Below are 21,337 nucleotides of genomic sequence, written 5' to 3' on the forward strand. Positions count from 1 at the left end.
ATGGTTAGTTGAAAAGTAATAAAAACAGAAAATGCTGGAAATACTCAGCGTCTGTGGAGAGAGAAACAGAGTTAACGTTCGGGTTCAATCCCCTGAAACGTTGGGGGGGAATTTTTCGGGTGGTGGGGGGGGTGTGGGACTGCCGGCATGTTTGCTGGTGGGTCGGGTGGGAAAATTTTTATTTTTTGACAGCGGGTCTGGACCCTGCAGTCAACCCGCCACCATGCGCCTTTCCCAGATGTCGGGTCTGTCAATGCTGAACAAATCAGACACGCAGCGGCGGGGGAGGCAATTCGGGTCATTATGACCTTGTTAACAGCCCATTAAGAAGTATTTTGAGCTCACCTTTACATTTTACAAGGTCGGCCACAGGGTCCACGCTGCTCGGGGATCATGTCAATTAAGCAGGTTGGGAGTTGAATGGCCATGGAATCATCTCATTACTTGACAGCTGCAAATGTGCTATAAAAGCTCCCATCTCACAGCTGTTCACTTTCCAAGCTCAGAAGCTGTTGCTTACTAAGCTTTGGAAGACAGATTAAGCTTTATGCAGGTTGCATGAGTTTGGAGTAAACTCTCGATCCAGTGTAACCTCATTGGAACAACCTCTCTCAACATTGACAGATCGCTTCTGTCATCTCTACTTCACCTGCCATCTATTACATCAGCATCGGTGCCCTTGAAACTATCTCACCTTGGTCCTCAGAATCCCACCACAATCAGCCCCAACACCAGCAGCATCAGGCACACCAGCAGCACCAACAACAACACCAAACTTCTCCACAATAAACTGATGCTGCACAGAACAGAGGGCATCAGCACTTGACCACATTGCTGCCCGGGACGGCAGGGATGGCCTCACCATGGCCAAATTTACTTTATTTGATGCTGTACACCCTGGCTGCCACATGATGGGCCAGGTTGCCACTACCCCACACCAACACCATAAAGCATCCCTACAATGCTCAAGCCATTCGTTTCACACTCATGACCATTGTGGGGGTACTGTTATGTCTCACCATTCACTGCAACTCACTAAGCCACTTCCAAAGGTTCACACAAATCTGTCCAAGAATGCAAAGTGTTGAATATAAAGATTTCAATGTTTGACAGCGCATTAACAGAAACTTCACATGAAAACATTGGCTAAAACGCACAACTGGCTACACTTGTGTGTTGTTGGTTGGTATGATTGGACTAGGATGAGGGTGAGTGTGAGGGGTGGCTAGTGAGATGGGGAAGTGATAATGTAGATAGAGAGGGATGGGTGGAGGTGCAAGGTAAGTTGGTGTGAGTAAGGATGTGCAGGAGTAGGGTAGGGAAGGCAGAATGGTGGGGATGTGATGAGTGACACAGCAGGATGAGGTTGAGTGTCTTTGCAGTAATGTTTCATGATTTACTGAGATCATTGAAAGGTTTGCACCACTGCAGCCTGGTCCTTCTGACCACATCCCTACTTGTGTCCTCCTGTGCAATGTGCAACCAGGCTGCGTTGATCTCCTGGGGAGGTCTCTTCCGCCCATTGGAAAGGAAGAGAACCTCCCTGCAGGCTGTGACTCCCTCCATAAGCTTGGAGGGAGTCATGGGAGAGCCTGGGTGCAGCCCTGCACCTTTGTGCAGTGCTTGTCAGTGTTTGCAGTACCTCAATGCTGTAGAACACAAATGTCAAAATTGTGCATGGTCCCTTTAAGGAAACCGGCTGATGATGCGTCATCGAATGACGTCAAAGAGACCCACTTCCTTCAATTGGCCGGCAAATGTGCTGGGCAAGCCCAATCAGGGGAAAATCATCTTCGACAGTGGGCTGGAGCCGGCAGCGAGTCGGGACCCGCCACCAACGTCGCCCGCCACAGACCCGCTGAGGTTGTTAAAATCCAGCCCATTAACTTTGTGTCTCTCTCCACAGATTCTGCCTGACCTGCTGAGTATTTCCAGAGTTTTCTGTTTTTATTTCAGATTTCCTGCATCCACAGTATTTTGGTTTTGTTTTAGTTGGAAAAGTACTTACATTGTTATTATGTTCACAAGTTTGATGCTAAATCACTTAAAGGCTAATGATCACTTTTGGAGTTTTTGAGCAGGCTAAATTCTTGATACAACTTACTCCAGAATATAACGTTTTCCCCTTCCTATTCCCAACAACTGATTCCCCACCGCTCTTCTCCTAAGGTGTTGATCCTTGCTGGAGTGCATTCTATATTGCCTGTCGGGAGAGACAGGCAATATCTCATCAGGGTGAATGAGGGCAGATATTTCAACTGGGGTAAAACAATCACAGCCAAGCCTAATCCTGTCCTCACCCAATGTTCAGGGCTCACTGGAGAGTGATCAAGAGTAAAAACCCTGGCCAATTTCCCCCTCCCTAACCCAGGAACACTGAGGCTAATTGTAGCACCTTTATAGCTGCTCTGACTGAGATCAGCACAGATCTGAATGGCTCAGCTGCTCAGTGCCATAACTAGCTGAAAGAGAACCACTTTAACATCTGGATGCTTTACGCATGTTAATTGTCTCCAGTGGACAATGGTGGAGAGGAGTGACAGTCGAGAAAGCTCACAGTTAGGCAGATTTTTCAATTAATGTTTTCACAATACTTGGCACTACAGAAAATGTCAGAATTATTCCCAGTCAGCTAAATAAAGTAATAAGTGATGTACCTGAAATAGTAGAGAAAATAGAGGACAGCAATGAAATGGTTGCTTAGAAACTGAAGCAGATGAAGGCTCATAAAACACCAGGCCCAGATGGAATTCAGCCAACAATAGTAAAAGAAATTAGGCCAAGATTGGTATGCTGACAGAAAGCTGTGGAGCTCAATGGGCATAAGGGAAGTACCAGAGGACTGGAAGATATTAATGTGATGCTGATCTTCAAAAAAAATCAGAGGCATGGTCCTTGGATTAACAAGCTTATTAATTTGACATGTACAACGATAAAATTATTGAAGTTGGTTATAAAGGAAGCAATTCAAGAGCGCTGAGCAAAGAGAAAGGCAATCCAACAGGTTATGAAAGGCAATCTGTGACCAGCATATTTACTAATGTTATTTCAAAATGACAAAATGAGAGTTAATGCAAAATGTTAAAGTTGGTAAATATTATAAACTGAAAATTTCACAGCAGACCCTTTCAAGGAGTCAGAAGTTCAGTGGGGTGGGACTTCTGCCCGTTGCTTTGCTGTGCTGTTGACCCTGTCCCAAAAACCCACAGATGGGGTCATTTGAATACAGGTAGACTACCCTTTATCCGAACTTCCGAAAACCGAAACCCTCTAAAAACCGAAGGTTTTTTCGTTCAGCGTAAGTCGTGCGCACGACCCCGACCCCCGCTGACCCCCACCGCCGACCCCCCGCCGACCCCCCACCCTTTCGGATAAGGGATAGTGTATCCTTTATCCGCACTTCCGAAAACCGAAATCCTCTGAAAACCGAAAGGTTTCGTTCAGCGTAAGTCGTGCGCACGACCCCGACCCCCGCCGACCCCCACCCCCGACCCCCCGCCGACCCCCCACCGACCCCGACCCCCGCCGACCCCCACCCCCGACCCCCCGCCGACCCCCCGCCGACCCCGACCCCCGCCGAACCCCACCCCGACCCCCCGCCGACCCCCCGCCGACCCCCGCCGACCCCCGCCGACCCCCTGCCGACCCCGACCCCCGCCGACCCCCACCCCGACCCCCCGCCGACCCCGACCCCCGCCGACCCCCGGTCGACCCCCGACCTCCCGCCGACCCCCGACCCCCGCCGACCCCCACCCCCGACAAATTTCCCAGTCTTATAAAATACCTTCTGAAATCCGAAATTTTCCAAAAACTGAAACACGGCTGGTCCCGAGGTTTTCGGATAAAGGATAGTCTACCTGTACTTGGTGCAGGTGCATGTGCCTCTAGCAATGGATCAGAAGCACCTGCGCCATAATCAGCAGCCTGTCACTCCAAACAGGGCCAAAGAAATTAGGCTATTTTTTTCTGGGATCCCCCATCAGGGAGCACAGGACCAGCCTTGTGCTTTTTATAGTCTTGGGGCCTACACCCGAGAAACACAAATACAGCTATAATTGGAAATAGGTTATGCTTAGTATAGGAAGTGTTATGCATAAATCAGGAATTTGTTATAGTGCTTAGTAATCTGTTCCATATGTTTTCTGTGTAATGGAAATTAATGAAATTCTATATGCAATCCCCAATGTTATTGCTTTTTCAAGCATATATAAAACGTGCTAATTCCTACAGGCTGACCAATGAAACATTAGCACTGATTAAGTCGCTAAGCAATATTTAAATGCCTTAAGCAGTCATTTAAATCACTGCATTTGTGCAGGGGAAAGCAGGCCAAGTATGGCATAAGTACAAGTAACAGCTTAGAACTGAAACTGTTATCAGACAGAAATGGCATAGAATCTACAGCACAGAAACAAGCCATGTGACCTAACTGGTCAATGCTGGTGTTTATACTCCACATGAGCCTCCTCCCACTCAAATTATCTTTTCCCATCCTGCCCTGGTATTCCTCTATTTCCTTCTCTCTCATGTATGCAGCATGCATCCCCTTAAATGCATCAATGTTAACTGCTTCAACCACTCAGCGAGTTCCACATTCTCACCACACTCAAAAAGAAATTACTCGGAAGTTCTTTATTTGATCTGTTTGTGGCTATATTATATTTATGCCCCTTTGTTCTGGACTCATCCACAAATGAAAATGATTTCTCCACATCCACCCTGTCGAATTCTTTCATAATCAAGAGGCCTCTATCAGGTCTCCATTTTTAACAGGGAAAAGAGCCCCAGCTTGCTCTATCTTTCCTGATACTGTATTTGCATCCTCTCAATTTTGATATCCTTGTAAATGTTTTCTGCATTTTCTCAGGTCCTCCAATATCCATTTTGTAGTACGGAGACCAGAACTGCACACAAAATGGTCTGAACAAGGTTCTTTGTAAATTTGTAGCAGCAATCCTTTGTATTCTATTCCTCTGGAAATTAACCCCAGTACTTTGTTTGCACTCTTTATGGCCTTATCAACTTGGATTGCTACTTTTAGCAATGTATGTATCTGTATTTCCCGATCCCTTAGCTCCTCCACCCCATTTAGTTTCTTACCCCCCAAGGAATATGTGGCTTCCTTATTCCTTCTGCCAAAATTAACCACCTCCTATGTCAATATATTGAATTTAATTTGTTATTATCTATGCAGTATCCCTGCCAGATCAATATAATTTCCTGTGAGTTTATCTAGTTCATCCCTTAATAGCCCTATCCCTATTTTAATTCTCCTTTTGTTACTATACAATACTTTACTATTTCCTTTTTTATTCGATATTTTCACTGCATATTTGCTCCTTGCCTTCCCAATGGTATGTTTTACTGCTTTCCTAAGCTCATCATATTTCTTTTTGTCATCCTCTCCTTTATCGGTTATGTACTTTGCATATGTCTTTTTCTTCAGATTCAACTTTGTGGTCACCTCTTTATTTAGGACTAAGGACGGGCATTCTTCACACTCAGCTTCAGAGAACCCTGCAGCCCACTGCCCTAATTGGCAGGGTGGTCCTAGCGAACAAGCAAAAGAAAGCGTGACAGTGCTTTATACTGATCAGTTGCACAATTTTAGCTGGTTAACCTCCAGCAGTGCCCCGTGAACACTTGAGGTTCCTAAGCCTTGGCTTCTGTGCGTAAACTTTCTGGATTTAGGTAAGTGAGATACAGCTCAATGGGGAGGGAATGTATACTCAGTAAAAGAAAGAACTTGCACTTATATAGCACCTTATCATATCCTCAGGATGTCCCAAAATGCTTCACAGCCAATGAATTACGTTGGAAGTATAGTAACTGTTGTTATGTAGGCAAAAGCAGCAGCCAATTTGGGCACAGCAAGGTCCTACAAACAACAAATGAGATAAATGACCAGTTAATCTGTTTCTAGTTGTAGTTGTTGAGGGATGATTTTTGGCCAGGGCGCCAGGAGAACGCCTTACTCTTCTTTGAATAATGCTATAGAATCTTTTCTAGTTTCATCTGAAAGACAACGGGCTGGATTTTCATTGGGCCATGGAGGCAGGATTGGAGGTGTGTGGGGGTTTAAAATACTGAACTTGGGGGTCCCGACCCCATCCCGCCCCCAACCCACCTCCATGCCAGTTTCAAAGGAGGCGGGTACCCGCCCCGCACTGGGACCCGCCTCCCCGAGGCGGGAAGGGGATTAGTGCCAATTAACTGCCTGTTAACAGGTAGTTAACAGGCAGCTTTTAGCCTAATCCCTATTTTCATTGTTGAAATGTGGGATTCCCAACGGCTCCAAAATACGGCAAGTTAGCGAGGCGGGCCGTCAGAATGAAGGGCTTGGAGGGGTCGAGATGTCAGGTGTTCAGGTGAATGATGGGTGCATGAGTGCAGAGGTAAGTGTGTTTGGTCTGTGTAAAGTGTTTAAAGAAGTTCTACTAACCTTTACTTACCTTTACAGCCTTCCTTCCTTCGGGCCTCGGGAGTCCCTCATCTCACCGGCACAGAAAGCAGAATGGCCGCCAGCTGTCAAAATCTGCAGCCTCTGCTTTCTGTTCCGGGGAGATCTCTAAATCATCCTGAGAGGAAGGAATTAACCTGGAGTACAGCTTGTCAGTGTTTGACAGCTTCAAACAGCTGTGAAACGCTGATATTTCATCTGTCAAAAGGTCTTGACAGATGAAATTTCAATCTGTGACGTCACCTGTTGCCGGGTGGTCCTTAATTGGCCTGCTGAGCCCGCTGGGCGGGCTCAACAAGGTCAATCAAGTCAAAATTGCATGGGTTGGCTAGAACTTGATGGAGGTGGGACTACAGCCCCGAAAGTTGTAGTCCCGCCTCCTACCCGACTGCTCAATGAAAATCCAGCCCAACATCTCCTACAATGGAGCACTCCCTCAATTGCATGTGTTAGATACCCAAATGGTCAAAAAAAACCATATTAGGATACTTATTGCCTCTGTCCAGCAATTCTCCATTACGCAGTTCACATGAATATGGAGGCCACATGAAGTTTTTTTATTTGTTCTTGGGATATGGGTGACACTGGCAAGGTCACATTTCTTGCTCATTCCTGGTTGCCCTGAGAAGGTGATGGTGGGCTTTCTCCTTGAACCGCTGCTGTCCTTGTGGTGATGGTGCTCCCATTATTGTGTTAGGTAGCGAACTCCAGAATTACAGCCCAGCAACAATGAAGGAATGGCAATATATGTCCAAGTCAGGATGGTGTATGACTTGGAATGCAAGTGTTCCTATGATGTTGCTGAGGCTGGAAGTTGTTCTCAAAGCTTGGTGAATTGACGCAGTGTATCCTGTAGATCATACACACAGCAGCTATAGTGCACCAGTGGTGTAGGGGGTGGATATTGAGTCCAGTAACAGGGGCTCTGATCAAACAGATTAATGTAACTAAGACATCAACTGAATTAATTGTTTTATTTGTTCTTGGGTTGTGGGCAACGCTGGCAAGCCCACAGCTTTGTCCATCCAAAGCTGCCCTAAGGTGGTGGTGATGGGTCTTCTTCTTGAATTGCTGCAGACCTTGTGGTGGTGGTGATCCCACAATGCTATTATGTAAGAGATTCAAGGATATTGACCCAGCAACAATGAAGAAACAGTGATTATGCCCAAATCAGGGTGGCTGGTGACAGAGGAAAACTTGGAGGTGATGGTGTTTCCAAGACATCGCTGCTCTTGTCCTTCTCAGTGGTGAAGGTTACAGGGAAAGGAGGTACTATTGAAGTAACCTTGGTAAGTTGTTGCAGTGTATCCTGTAGATCGTAAATACTGCAACGAAGTGTGCTGGTAATGGAGGCAGTGGACAGTGACAGAGGTATCGCTTAAACAAACTGCTCTGTTCTGGATGATAGTGAGTTTTTAGACTGCAGTTGCAGCTGCACCCATGCAGGTAAGTGTTGAGTATTCAATCATACACTTGACTTGAGCCTTGTAGGTGGTGGAGAAGCTTTTGGTGGTTAAGAGGTGATCCACTCATCACAGAATACCCAGCCTCTGCCCTGTTCTTGTAGCCATGGTGTTGATATAGTTGATCCAGTTAAGCTTCTAGTCAATGGTGACTGTCAAGATGTTGATGGTGGGTGACCTTGGGGATGACAGTGCTGTTGAAAAGTCAGGAGGAGAAGGCAGGGATTTCTCTTGTTTGAGATAGTCATTATCTGGCACTTATGCAACATGAATGTTACCTGCAGTTTGTCAGCCCAAGCCTGGTCCTACTGTAGGCTAGCATGGGCTGCTTCATTATTGGTGGTGTTGTGAATGGAACTGAGCAATCTCACTCCTAACCTTTGATGGAAGGAAGATCATTGATGAAGCAATGAATGGTAATAAAGCCAACTGAGGTTAGTATACATAGTTACCTGATTTTATTTTACTTCTGCAGTCAAACCAAAAGTTGGGCTAAGCATCACATTGGTCAAAAATTTAAATATCTCCTACCTGTACTGGACAACTGTCATGTTCTGCTCCCCACAATGTCTTGCACATCGGATATACCTCATCCAGTTTGACTTGCTGGGGTCACTGCCATCAATGAAGTGTTGTAGGGATCCTTCCTGATCGTATATCTGAGAAAGAGGTCAAAAGGTCAAACAGTTGATTGGAACAACAGTGATCACTCTCTTGCTGCCTTGGTTGTATCTCTGCTGGATGTCAGACCGAGAAATTTATGGCCATGCGATTTGTCACTGACTTGTGACAATTTCAGGAACCTCACAAACAATTAAGAAAGGCTTATGATACTAAAATGTGGGACAACATACTTGTTGGTTTTAACCTGCCCTTTATATCAGATTTCATAATTCTACTGATAGTCAACATGATGAAATAATGACATTGAATTTCAAACAAAAAAGGTAACATTTTGGGCCATATTTTCTTCTAGATGTTAAAGGTTTAACAAAAAAGTAGATGCAAGACCAGTCGAAAATAAATGGATTTTTGCTCCATTTGAACTACTATCTGATACTTGCTTTTGTCGGAATTGCCAAATTCCTATCTAAGAACTGAGGTCGACTCAGGCGATCAAACAAACAAGTTTTAATGCAGAACTAACGAGTTTAAACAGTTTGCCGAGATCGATACAGGAGAACCACGAAAACAGGTCTTTGCTGGTCGGAGGCTCCACGAGGACTGCCAGGGCGGTCCCGTGGATGGCGTCATGACATCATCACGTTTCTCCCGCGCTTGGGTGGTCACGTGATTAGCGGCATGACGTCATCGCGTTTACCCGCGCTTTACTGCAGTCTTAAAGGGACCGCGCCCCGTACATGCAAACAGTATGTACAAACACAGAAATCACTAACAGACTGGTACAGGCTTAGGTTGGAGCAAAACATTGTTAAAGGGAATTATATACAGTTGCTCCAAGTCCCTCAGTGGCTCTGCCACACTTTCATGTTAAAATGATTTAATATAAATTAGCAAAAAACTGCTTTGTTTCAAGCCAAACATGAGAATCCCTAGCAGAAATTTGCGATTTTTTTACTCTAGTTGAGAACTGTTAATTGTCTAAAGGAAGGGTAAGATTTTGAATGAACAGCAGTGTTAGTGCTTATTGGCCCGGAATTTTCAGTCCCTGAAGTAAGCTTCGAAAAGTTCAGGTTTTCCAACGTTCAATTCAAATCAACGGAGTTTATTGGGGATCACCTTGTGCGAGCTGCTGTGACATCAACAAGCTGTCTAAGCAGACAATCAAAATGCAGAATTCTCACAGACAGCGAACAAGAAAGTGAGTAAGCTCTTAAAATTCTAACTTTTTAAAAATGTTTGAGAGAGCAAAACAAAGATTGGGGCTCTCACATGGGGAAAAGGCAAACGTGAAATAAAGATGAACAAACTTCAAAACAGGTTTTTTTTAGAAGTTTCTTAAAAATTTTCATTTTTATTAAAATGGATAAATTTCACACTGCACAAAATCAAAATGAGTTTTTCAGGCCTTTGTTTAGCGGTCAATGCGCCGTTAAAACCCCAGTTACACCTAACCCAATAGGGTCTAACTTTTAGTTTGGAATTTAACAATCATTGCAGAAGAGCCAAAGTTTTTGTCAATTTCCCTGATTTGAGCGATTACACAGATTGCCAGTTTCTGGGTGGGGGGTGCACAGTGCAGCCTGTGTCAGAGCAGTGAATGACAGACCGCAACTTCAGGATTTCCACATGTGCCTGCGCATGCTCCAAATCCCAAAGTTGCGGTCATTTTCAAAGGCGGAATGATGGTGAACACTGTCAGTTCGCCGTCATCCAGACCGCAAATTTCAGGCCAATGTTTTAAAGTAATGTAAATATAGAGGTGCATAATAACAATACAGTGGTATAGATGATTCAGATGTGTTTCACAACAATATAATTTATTACCAAAATAATTTAATGAGCACACCAGTCAGTTTTTATGTACTGTCAAATATAGTTGGGTTGAAGAAAAAGTATAAAATAATCACTTGCAGCAATGTGTCACGTTAACTACAAAATACAATGAAATGATTTAGCAATGGATTGATTACATCAAATTTAATGGAAACTTAAAAAAATGAAAGCCATTCTTTATTATCAATAAATAAGACATTTTAAATAGTGAGAAATATGTTGAAACATATCATATACCAGCCTTATGGGCATTCAGGAATTTACATTCTTTTGTTATCTTTATGGAATCAAACAAACATTTGGGGATTGAATTTCCTCTTGTAGGATACTAGTTGGAGTGTTTGCATAAAATTCCAATGTGTACCATTTTAATGCTGTCATTAAGCCATTTAAAACAATCAATTAACTAATTAATTGGAAATTAAGCCCCTTGGCAATGTGCTACAAGACCTCTCGAGGGATTTGAGGGAATCACACCTGCATCAGTCTTGAACACATTTTTATATCCCTTTTTAATATATTTATTTTTTAATTGGCTCTCTGCCATGTCTTGAGCTGTCTGAATTCAAAGTGAGAATCTCTGTTTTGATTTTAAAATAGCATTGGAGCTACCTGCAGTAAGACTGCACTATGGGAAGACAGCAAGATCACTCTGCATGAGGAGGATCATTTGTCCCATATTGGATCATCCATCCTGAAGCACCCTATAGTCCTCTCATTACAAAATCTAATGGGTTTTTTCTAATGCATCCAGGGTTTCTTGCCTCCACCATTCTATTGGAAAGGCCAGTGCAAGTGTTGATCAATCACTGAATGAAGAAGAACTTCCTGATATCAGTCCTAAAGTTACCTTTTACTTGTTTAAAATTGTGTCCCCGTGTCCTACTCGCACAATTTAACTTAAAGTAATATTTTGGATTAACCTTTTCCATATCATTTACCATCATAACGTAATCTTCCTTTGTTGTCCAGCTCTTTTACTAGAGCAACAATCTCCACACTCTTTCATTACAAACAATAACCAGCATCACCGACAGTCGCAGTGAAATCTTTCACGGAGTATTCCTTTTAAAAAACACTGAAATTAACATTGAATCTGCAATGTGAAAGGAATCACACTCTGAGGAAATAGAAATACTGCTCCTCAGGCAAGATGATACATTCCATTTATCTGTCTCATCCACAAACTATCACATGCGTGCCTTTCTCCTGTAAACCTATTTATTTTGTTAGGATTTTCGGGCCTGAATTCTAAAGAATCCAAAGTGAACTGCACCTGGAATGAAAGTGAAGTTCACAACTGAATGATCAAGATTGCATGGCTCCAGTAAAAGACTCCTGCATCAAAGATCACATCATGAAAGCTGGCTTGCTGACATTCCATTGGGCTTTCGTTATGGGTTGCCACCAAGACTAATAAAACCCATGTTTTATGGTAGATCATGGACTTCAGTTTGAGTTCAGCTTCAAGATTATCAACAAAACATTTTATTTAAAAAAAAATTTTATTCGTTTATGGGATCAGGGCGTCGCTGGCAATGCCAGCATTTATTGCCCATCCCTAGTTGCCCTTGAGAATGTGGTGGTGAGCCGCCTTCTTGAACCGCTGCAGTCCCTGTGGTGATGGTACTCCCACAGTGCTGTTAGGTAGGGAGTTCCAGGATTTTGACCCAGCGACGATGAAGGATTGACGATATACTTTTAAGTCAGGATGGTGTGTGACTTGGAGGGGAACTTGGAGGTGGTGGTGTTCCTATGCGCCTGCTGCACTTGTCCTTCTAGGTGGAAGAGGTTGCGGGTTTGGGAGGTGCTGCCGAAGAAGCCTTGGTGAGTTGCTGCAGTGCATCTTTTATTAGTACACACTGCAGCCACGGTACGCCAGTGGTGGAGGGAGTGAATGTTTAAGGTGGTGGATGGAGTGCCAATCAAGCGGGCTGCTTTGTCCTGGATGGTGTTGAGCTTCTTGAGTGTTGTTGGAGCTGCACTCATCCAGGCAAGTAGAGAGTATTCCATCACACTCCTTACTTGTGCCTTGTAGATGGTGGAAAGGCTTTGGGGAGTCAGGAGGTGAGACACTCGCCACAGAATACCTAGCCTCTGACCTGCTCTTGTTGCCACAGTATTTATGTGGCTGGTCCAGTTAAGTTTCTGGTTAATGGCTTACAAAACACTAACACAATCAAAGGGGTTTGGATAACATTATAACCTTTATACCTATGTAGTAGAACACATTTCTAGCTCTCTTTTATAGTCTTCCCTTCTTTATGTTGTTGAGTTGTCCTATTCAAATTTTCCTACTGGTTTTTGGATCTTGTGTTATTGCCACTGATTTCTCCTTTAACGGTAATACCAGCCGTGGTTTGTCCTACAACTTTACATTGAATAACTGTTTTACTAAAAGAATAATATGGAGCTCCAGTAAGATATGCCATCAACCTGTTATCTTAACAAAAATGTAGTTACCATTCAAAAATATTAGAAATATCAAGTGTATTTCATAAAGTGCATTTCTCAGAAGTCATATGGACTGTTAGGGCTGGATTTTATCAACGGGGACGCGTTGGGGGCGGGACTGTTGCTTGTTGAGTTTCAGACCCGCCCCCAACAACGTCCAGCCAACCCACACTATTTTTCCTTGATTGATCGAGTTAAGCTTGCCCTGTGGGCTTAGCCGGCCAATTAAGGGAAAGCCGGTGACAGAGGATGTCAGCGTATGGCGTTTCATCTGTCAAAAATTTTTGACAGATGAATTGTCATCGTTTGACAGCTTTGAGAAGCTGTCATACACTGACAATCTCTGTTCAAAGGTAAGCCCTTGGACTGAAGACTTACCAAACCTCTCCCCTGAGCAGAAATCAGATGGCTCCTGCATCAGAGAATGCAGCAGCCATTCTGTCATCTCTGCCATTGAGATGAGGCACCTTCAGATCCCAAAGGGTTGAAGCCTGCAGGAAGAAATAAAGGTAAGTCAACTTTTTCCAACACTTTACACTCACCTCCCATACTTACCTCTCCACACTTGCACCCATCACTCACCTCCACAGCGGACCTTTCGGCCCCTCTGTACCCCGCAGACCTACTGCTCGCTTCGCTGACCCTGGCGAGGTTCGCAGCCGTCGGGAAGCCCGCACTTGTGTGGGTAAAATGGGGATAAGCCTCTTAACTGCCTGTTAACATGCAGTTAAGTGGCTGTAATCTTCATCATCTTGTAATAATAATCTCGAAGAATATTTCAACAGGATTCACATATACTGTTATTGTCATATTCACTGAGGTTAATCGATTAAATCAGAAAATTATAGAGAATTCCAATGAGCTAAATTGACATCAGAAATAATTTAGAAGTTTTGCAAATTAGTGATATAAATTTTAAAAGATCAGTGTTTATTTACAAAAGCAGGAAGTGAAGGCTAACCAATGTTTCCCTTGTCTCTTATTTGGTTATTATCTTTTCTGCCCCAATTCCTGTCACATGCATGTGCACAGTCTCTCTCTTATAGAATATCTTTGAACAAAATTCAACAATATAGGAGGCACTACTTTCAGTTTTAACATATAATTTTATGCCTAATAAAGGGATCTCTGTGACAGAGCTGAGTTATAGAAAAACTTTGGCTCTTCATCCTTGAAAGCAGATGAATGAAAGGCGACCTTACAGAAGTCTAAGCTACTAAGTAGAATAGAAAAGATTAATCCTGAGCACTACTTCAATTTAAACCACAACAGTGTGCTAGGAGCACAAACTGGCAAAAGGCCATTTCAGAACTGATGTGAGGAAGTATTTCTTTATGCCAAGAGTGATCAATATCTGGAATCGTCTTCCAAGTAGAGTAGTAGGAAGAACTCTGGAGTCATTCAAGACGCAGTTAGATGCTGTGATGGAAAACATCATATGGAAGGATGATCTAGATGGACTGAATGGCCACTCTCATATGAACTTATATTTGTAATTTCAAAAGCTTGTATACTTTAGCACTCATTTCATCAAAAAATGTATAAATATATTTTTACAATCATGGTAAAATAAATATAAAATGTGCTACCTTGGGGGAAAAGGTGTTCCAGTTACAAGAATAACATATTTCCCCCTTGATAAGTACAAAAAATGATTCCAGAGAAAGTGTCAAATGACTAATGTCAGAAATTTTGGACATCTCTAATGATCCATTCAAAGTCACCTATATACAAATTGTACACATACAGGTTTATTAAGGTCATGATTTAATTGAAAACAAATTGAGGACAGCATGGTTCAGTGGGATTAGCATTATGTTTTCACCTCTGGGCCAAATTCCAGCCCAGACAAATGTAATGATATTCCCTATCTGATGTATGTAAGGGTCATTTATGAAATTATTTTAGGCCGTCTCAAGCAAGTTGCTAGTGGGCATGGGCCCAAAACTACCTCTAATTTTAGCTCATATTGGCAATCTCACCCAGAGAGGTCACAGATTGGCTGGAGTTGGAAATAGAAAAAATAACAAATGGGAGCAGCAGTGGTTGCACTGCTGAAGGTGGGGCTGAGGTAAAATGAATGAAGCTACACCAGGCTCAATGCTGACACTGACTAAAATGGAAAAAGTTCCATTCTTCAGCAATGACATCCTTTACTTTAATGAGCATAAAATTGCGCACCAAATTTAAAAAAAAAATAAAGTCTGGGTTCACTCCACCCACCGCCCAACCCCCCACCCCACCCCACCCCACTCCCGACATACTCTAACTGAAAAAGTTTACATCCCTTAAAGAGTAAATGTAGGCGGGTAACATCATAGTCCATCTTTCTTGACAGAGTTATTGACTTAGATTTCTCAACACTGAAGATAATCTATGATTTGTCTGCCCATTGTCCAATTATGTCTAAATCTGCCAGGTTTGACTCAATCACTGTGTGTCTTTCAGATGGGGAGGTGCAGAGGGTGGTGTAATCAGCAAAGAGATCAATGTAAGTTTTTATAAAAACCACATCACCAATGAAGATGAGAAATAGTGAGGCCAAGTATGCTTTCCTGAGGGATAACCATATACACGTGGCAATTGAAGCCAAATATCAGGACCCAATGTTTCTGTCCTCTGAGAAAGCTGCATATTTAATTTGATACATATAGCATAAGGGAAAGGCTTATGAAAGAGATTGATCTAGTACCTACTATCAAGGCACTAGAAATTCCAAAGCGTACTATTATGTGAAATGATCTGCTGGCTTGTAGAGAATAGGGGACAGTTTTGTGCTGTCAGCCCATACTCACGAGCAACTGGATTCAGACTGCCCTGGATCATTTCACGTAGAACCTTTACAGTCAGCAGACAGAGGAAACTTTCACCCAATCAGTTTGCTGCTTCCCACTTAGACTGGATGACATTGGCCGACAGGAACAGTTGAAATAGTTGGGCCAGGAGAGCAATTACTTCTTTAGTCAGAACTTTCAAAACCCAAGAAATTTATGTCATCGAGGTCAGTAGTTTTCCCAGAGTCAAGCATTTGAAGGAGGTGTTTAACTTTCTTGTGCCAGATTTTGATTCAGGTGATTGGGTAGCGACTATCAATGGAACCTGATCTTGGATTGAAGATATTTTTCCACCAAATATGGTGCTGAACAATTATGTTTTATATATGCAGGTGTTGGGTATGAATCCATGATTCTGTTCTTCTCAAGGTGGGTAGGATACTAGATTGACCAAATTTCTGAAACAGATTTGACCACCAGACCTTGGAGCTAGTCTGAGTACCTTAGAGTTTGAAGCTGTAATGATGGCAGGGGCATCATGTTGGAACTTGATGTGAGAGAGGCTAACTTGTTCTTTTGTATGGTCTTATTGACCTAACTACCTACTTGGTTAATGCTGCAGTAAATCTCTTGTTAAATCATGGCTGTGAGATGATGGCAACATCTAGCTGTTTCAATGGATATAATACTCTACCACATTAAAATTTGATTTCCTGTATCTCAGGCTGAATATTTTGGTGGCTAAATCATAGAATAATAGAATTTCACAGCAAGGAAAGAAGACATTTCATAGACTATTCCAATTGGTCCAGTCAATCAAACTATATATCTGGTATTCCACTGCAAGCAATTAGCATATTGACTGAGTAATATGCTTTCTATATGTGTAGAGCACAGCTAGGCCTGATGGAACTTGAATGAGCACGTGCAAACAGTCTATGGCTCCCTGTGCTGCAAAATTCTATGGTTCTATTAAGCTCCACACCATTGAGAGTTGAGCAATATCAAAGAAGCCTTGTTGCCTGAATATGTGCTGCTTCAATTTGTTGCCAAACTGTGCACAGGGCTATAGTTACTTTAAGAGTCGCAGGCTGTAGTGCACTCCTGGTGGATTGCCCCTCAACTTGTGTCTCACATGATGCCATAATTCAGAGGCCATGGGTACTTAATGCCAGGGGCAGTCAGGGTCTGTGCAGTCTGTGTCCCCTTCCAACCTATGCCTCTATGTACTAAATGCAAACATTGACAATGCTGTTCATCCTGTAAACTTCAGTTCAAAGTGTGGACAGACAATGACTGGGGCACTTTCATACAAATCAATGAAAGGCAACACCAGTGGAAGTGATTGTGCAACAAAAATGTGCAATTTAAGCTTAAGCTTAATTATTACAATGAAAAGAACATTTGTGAAAACTTCAGTTTGGAAATGAGGGATAACTCTGTATTCCATGTGCAGTGACAGTTGTAGTTGCTAACCCAATGTTTGTTGTTCTGCATTGGGTTTAGTGTCAATGGCAGTTGTCATAGTCCCAAATTGGAGTGGAAACCTAGACCCTGATCAAAAACAACTAACCATTGGCAGCACTGAAATAATACAAAAGGTAAATTGTATTGGAGGGGTTTACAACTTAAAGCCAGAAGGTACCAGAAATGTCTTTTTGTATACTGTTTGGTTTCTTTTTTTATCTTATTATTTTCTACTAGCCATAACAATAGAATATGTGGCAGAATTTTACAACTTGAGTTGGTCAACACACACTTGGTCACATTACCAGCTTTCATTTGAATTTAGGTAAAAATCAGCTGGCGTGTCAAGCAATAAAATCTTTAACAGCAGGGACTAAAGCTGGGCTCTATCATCTTTGCAGACATATGCCCTTTCACCTTTTCGAACATGTACCCTATCATCTTTGAAGACATGTTCCCAATCTCCCACTGTTCCTGGAGTCTCTAACAAGTACACTTTACCCTGTCACGTAAACATTACAACGTGTTTACATTCTATCTACTCCAAAGATAGCAGAAACTCACATTTCAACAGTGGCAGTCTGCTGACATCAGCTAATGCTACATCACTCACAAAACACTATGTTTTGTGGTCAGCTCCATGTGAGGTAAGACTACTCACAAAAAAAACGGTGGGCAGATGTATGACAGGGAGAAAGAGAATAAAGCAGCAGGGATCCAATGATGCTAGGTCTACTTGATACCAAGTTGATTATTTCTGCCACCTGATCCAAAATGACAGTTCCATTTCACCTGCACTGTCATTTCTATTCTTAATGATAACCAAACTACAAAATGTGCACAGTGCCAGACCTGGTACCATATTGACATGCATATAGGCAGCACCTCAAACTTGAGCCCTTCCCAGGAAAAAAAATGAACTTGCAAAAGGCTGCACTCCCAACATAAAGAGTCTACCACTTGTGAAAATACATGGGTTTGTGCAGAATTTTTTTGGTAAATTACCATTAAAATAAATCAATAGAAAACAATAAAAATGAAACACATCACTTTAGAGTTTTATACCTGCAGTGCTATATCTTTGTCAAAAACTCTTTGAAATGGTTTTATTATAGTGGAGATGTATTTAAGTCTGACCCTCTATAACCTCTTAAGCACTCATTATAATTGCTCTCAATAAAAAGTAAAAGGTCCTTAGGTCATCATTAGTAAACATTAAAGGATGTCAGAGCAGTGCTAACAGCAGAGGCCAACCTATTTAATATTAATAGCAGAAACTCAGCAAAATTCATTTGATTATAACCCTTTGATGGAATAGCCTTGTATTGTGTAATGAAGCAATTCTAAGTACTTAGCAGATATATAAATTGAGTTATGAGCTGTACAGGCAGAACAACTACCCAGCACATATTCACAATCATTAAAATAACAATCCTCATAAAACTTAGACTGCTTATCACATTTCAGTCTTAGCTCAGGAATGTTTGAACAATGTTTTCTGGGATTACATCATATCTTGTACATTGTTTTCTAGACATGACAGTCTAGTGGGGTGCATCCAATCATTGGTGGTCTAGTATCATGCCTGGCCTAGTGGCAGAGCATGAATTTGTTTTTCATGATGGGGTTGATGGACTGATTAATCGGGAGTTGGGGATATAGGGCAAGAATGATCTTTTTGAAAGAAAGGAACAACTTGCACTTATATATGTGCCTTATCCTATACTCAGGATGTTCCAAAGTGCTTCACCACCAATTAATCACTTTGAAATACAGTCACTGTTGTTATATAGGCAAATGCAGCAGTTCTTTGTGCACAGTAAGGTCCCCCAAAGAGCAAATTATATAAATAACCAGTTCACGTTCATCAGGACACCTACTCCCTGCTCTTTCTAAATAGTGTCATGCGATCTTTTATGTCCATCTGAACCATGGTAATAGGCCAACAGGGCCTCAGTTTAACAATTCATCCAAAATAATTCACCTAAAAACAATGCTACACTCCCTATGCGCTCAAGTCCTGGAGTGGGGCTTGAACTAACAACTAATTGACTGAGATACAAGAGGACTACAACTGAAACAGGTGAACACTATGCTGTATCAGTAAGTATGTGCTTATCTGCTGCAATAGTAAATGTATCCATGTGGCCATGTGTACCTAACTGTCACTGTAACTTTGCCTTTGGAAATACCTAAATATTAGAACCTCAATCGCCGAATCCCCCACCATTAACATCCTGGGGGGTCATCACTGACCAGAAATCTAACTGGGCCAGCCACATAAATACTGCAGCTACAAGAGCAGGTCAGAGGCTGGGTACTCTGTGGTGAGTGTCTCACCTCCTGACTCTCCAAACCTTTCCACCATCTACAAGGCACAAGTCAGGAGTGTGATGGAAGACTCTCCACTTGCCTGGATGAGTGCAGCTCCAACAAGACTCAAGAAGCTTGACATCATCCAGGACAAACCAGCCTGCTTGATTGGCACCCCATCCAGCACCTTAAACATTCACTCCCTCTGTAGCTGCAGTGTGTACAATCTACAAGGTGCACTGCAGCAAATCGCCAAGGCTTCTTTGGCAGCACCCCCCAAACTCACAACCTCTACCACCTAGAAGGAGAAGGGCAGCAGGCGCCAGCACCTCCAAGTTCCCTCCCAATCACACACCATCCTGACTTGGAAGTATATTGCCGTTCTTTCATCGGCGCTGGGTCAAAATCCTGGAAATCCCTCGCGAACAGCACTGTGGGAGTACCTTCACCACACAGACTGCAGCGGTTCAAGAAGGCGGCTCACCACCACCTTCTCAAGGGCAACTAGGGATGGGCAATAAATGCTGGCCTTGCCAGCGATGCCCACAGCCCGTGAACGAATAAAATAATGGTACCCCCTGCAATGGTGATGAGTTGGGCATTGTAGGGATGCTTTATGGTGTTGTTGTGGGGTGGTGCCAACATGGTGCATCATGTGGCAGCCATGGTGTACAGCATCAAGTGAAGTAAATCTGGCCACGGTGAGGCCACCCCTGGCATCCCGGGCAGCAATGCGGTCGGGTACTGATGCGCTGTGTCCTGTGTATCATCAGTTGATTGCGGAGAAGGTTGGTGTTGTTGTTAGTGCTGCTGGTGTGCTTGGTGCTGCTGGTGTTGGAGCTGATCATGGTGGGATTCTGAGGACCAAGGTGAGATAGTTTCAAGGGCACCGATGCTGATGTAATAGATGGCAGGTGAGGTTGAGATGATAGAAGCAAATCTATCAGTGGGCAGAGAGGTGGTTCCAATGAGGTGGCACTGGATAGAGAGTTGGCTTCAATCACTTACAAACTGCATAAAGCTCAAATTGTCTTCAAAATGCAGTAAGCAACAGTTTCTGAGCTTGGAAAGTGAACAGCTGTGAGATGGTAGCTTTTATACCACTTTTACAGCTGTCAAGTAATGAGATAATTGAATGCTGAATCCACTCACGACCTGCTGAGCTGACGTGATCCCCGAGCAACGTATAACCCATGGGGGAACTCGTAAAATTGAATGGTAAGCTTAAAATGTTATTTAAGTGCCTCTTAATGATCTAAATTGCCTCCCCCGCCACTTGGTGTCAGATTTGTTCAGCGCTAACAGACCTGACACCTGGGAGACTAGCGTGGAGGTGGGTTGATAGTGGGTTCCCTGTCAAAAAAAAAATTTTCCCCACCCAACCCACCACCAATCACGCCCGCTGACCCCCTGAAAAATTCCCCCAAATGTTTCAGGTTGATGGCCTATCATCAGAAATGAGGATTGTCACACATAGATTAACCAGTGCTATTCATTTCAGAGGGACATCACTGTCTCCAAACATAAATAATGACTGATTTTGTCAAAACATGTGTCTGCCAGCAACTCAACATTGCACAAGTACAATACCAGCACGTATGACAGATACCTTTTCCCCAATTATTCTTGAGTCTCATAAGATTGTACGTGCACTTGTGCTTGAGAACAGTCGCGAGAAATTTCATCGCGATTTCTCCCAATCGGCCACCATAACTTTGATGGGAGATTGGCGGAAACCCTGGATAGAAGAAGCATAAACAAGGATTCTGAAGTTACGTGGCCAATTAGGACAAGCCCCAAGGAATTTTTTTTTTATTCGTTCCTGGGATTTGGGCAGCATTTATTGCCCTTGAGAAGGTGGTGGTGAGCCGCCTTCTAGAACCGCCGCAGTCTGTGTGGTGAAGGTACTCCCACAGTGCTGTTAGGGAGGGAATTCCAGGATTTTGACC

At 43.0% G+C, this 21,337-nt stretch overlaps 1 protein-coding gene across 1 annotated transcript in view; it reads right to left on the minus strand.

Annotated features, from left to right (window-relative positions):
• The window catches only part of prdm6 (PR domain containing 6), a 336,457-nt gene that overhangs the window by 134,896 nt on the left and 180,224 nt on the right, over positions 1-21,337 (minus strand). Inside the window, exon 3 of the mRNA XM_085986661.1 lies at positions 8,455-8,582. Coding sequence (XP_085842787.1) covers positions 8,455-8,582 — 128 coding nt within the window. The remainder of the gene's footprint in view (positions 1-8,454; positions 8,583-21,337) is intronic.

The sequence above is a fragment of the Somniosus microcephalus genome, chromosome 1, assembly GCF_052327205.1.
Source record: "Somniosus microcephalus isolate GS21.2 chromosome 1, FLI_Smic_1.0, whole genome shotgun sequence".
NCBI lineage: Eukaryota > Metazoa > Chordata > Chondrichthyes > Squaliformes > Somniosidae > Somniosus > Somniosus microcephalus.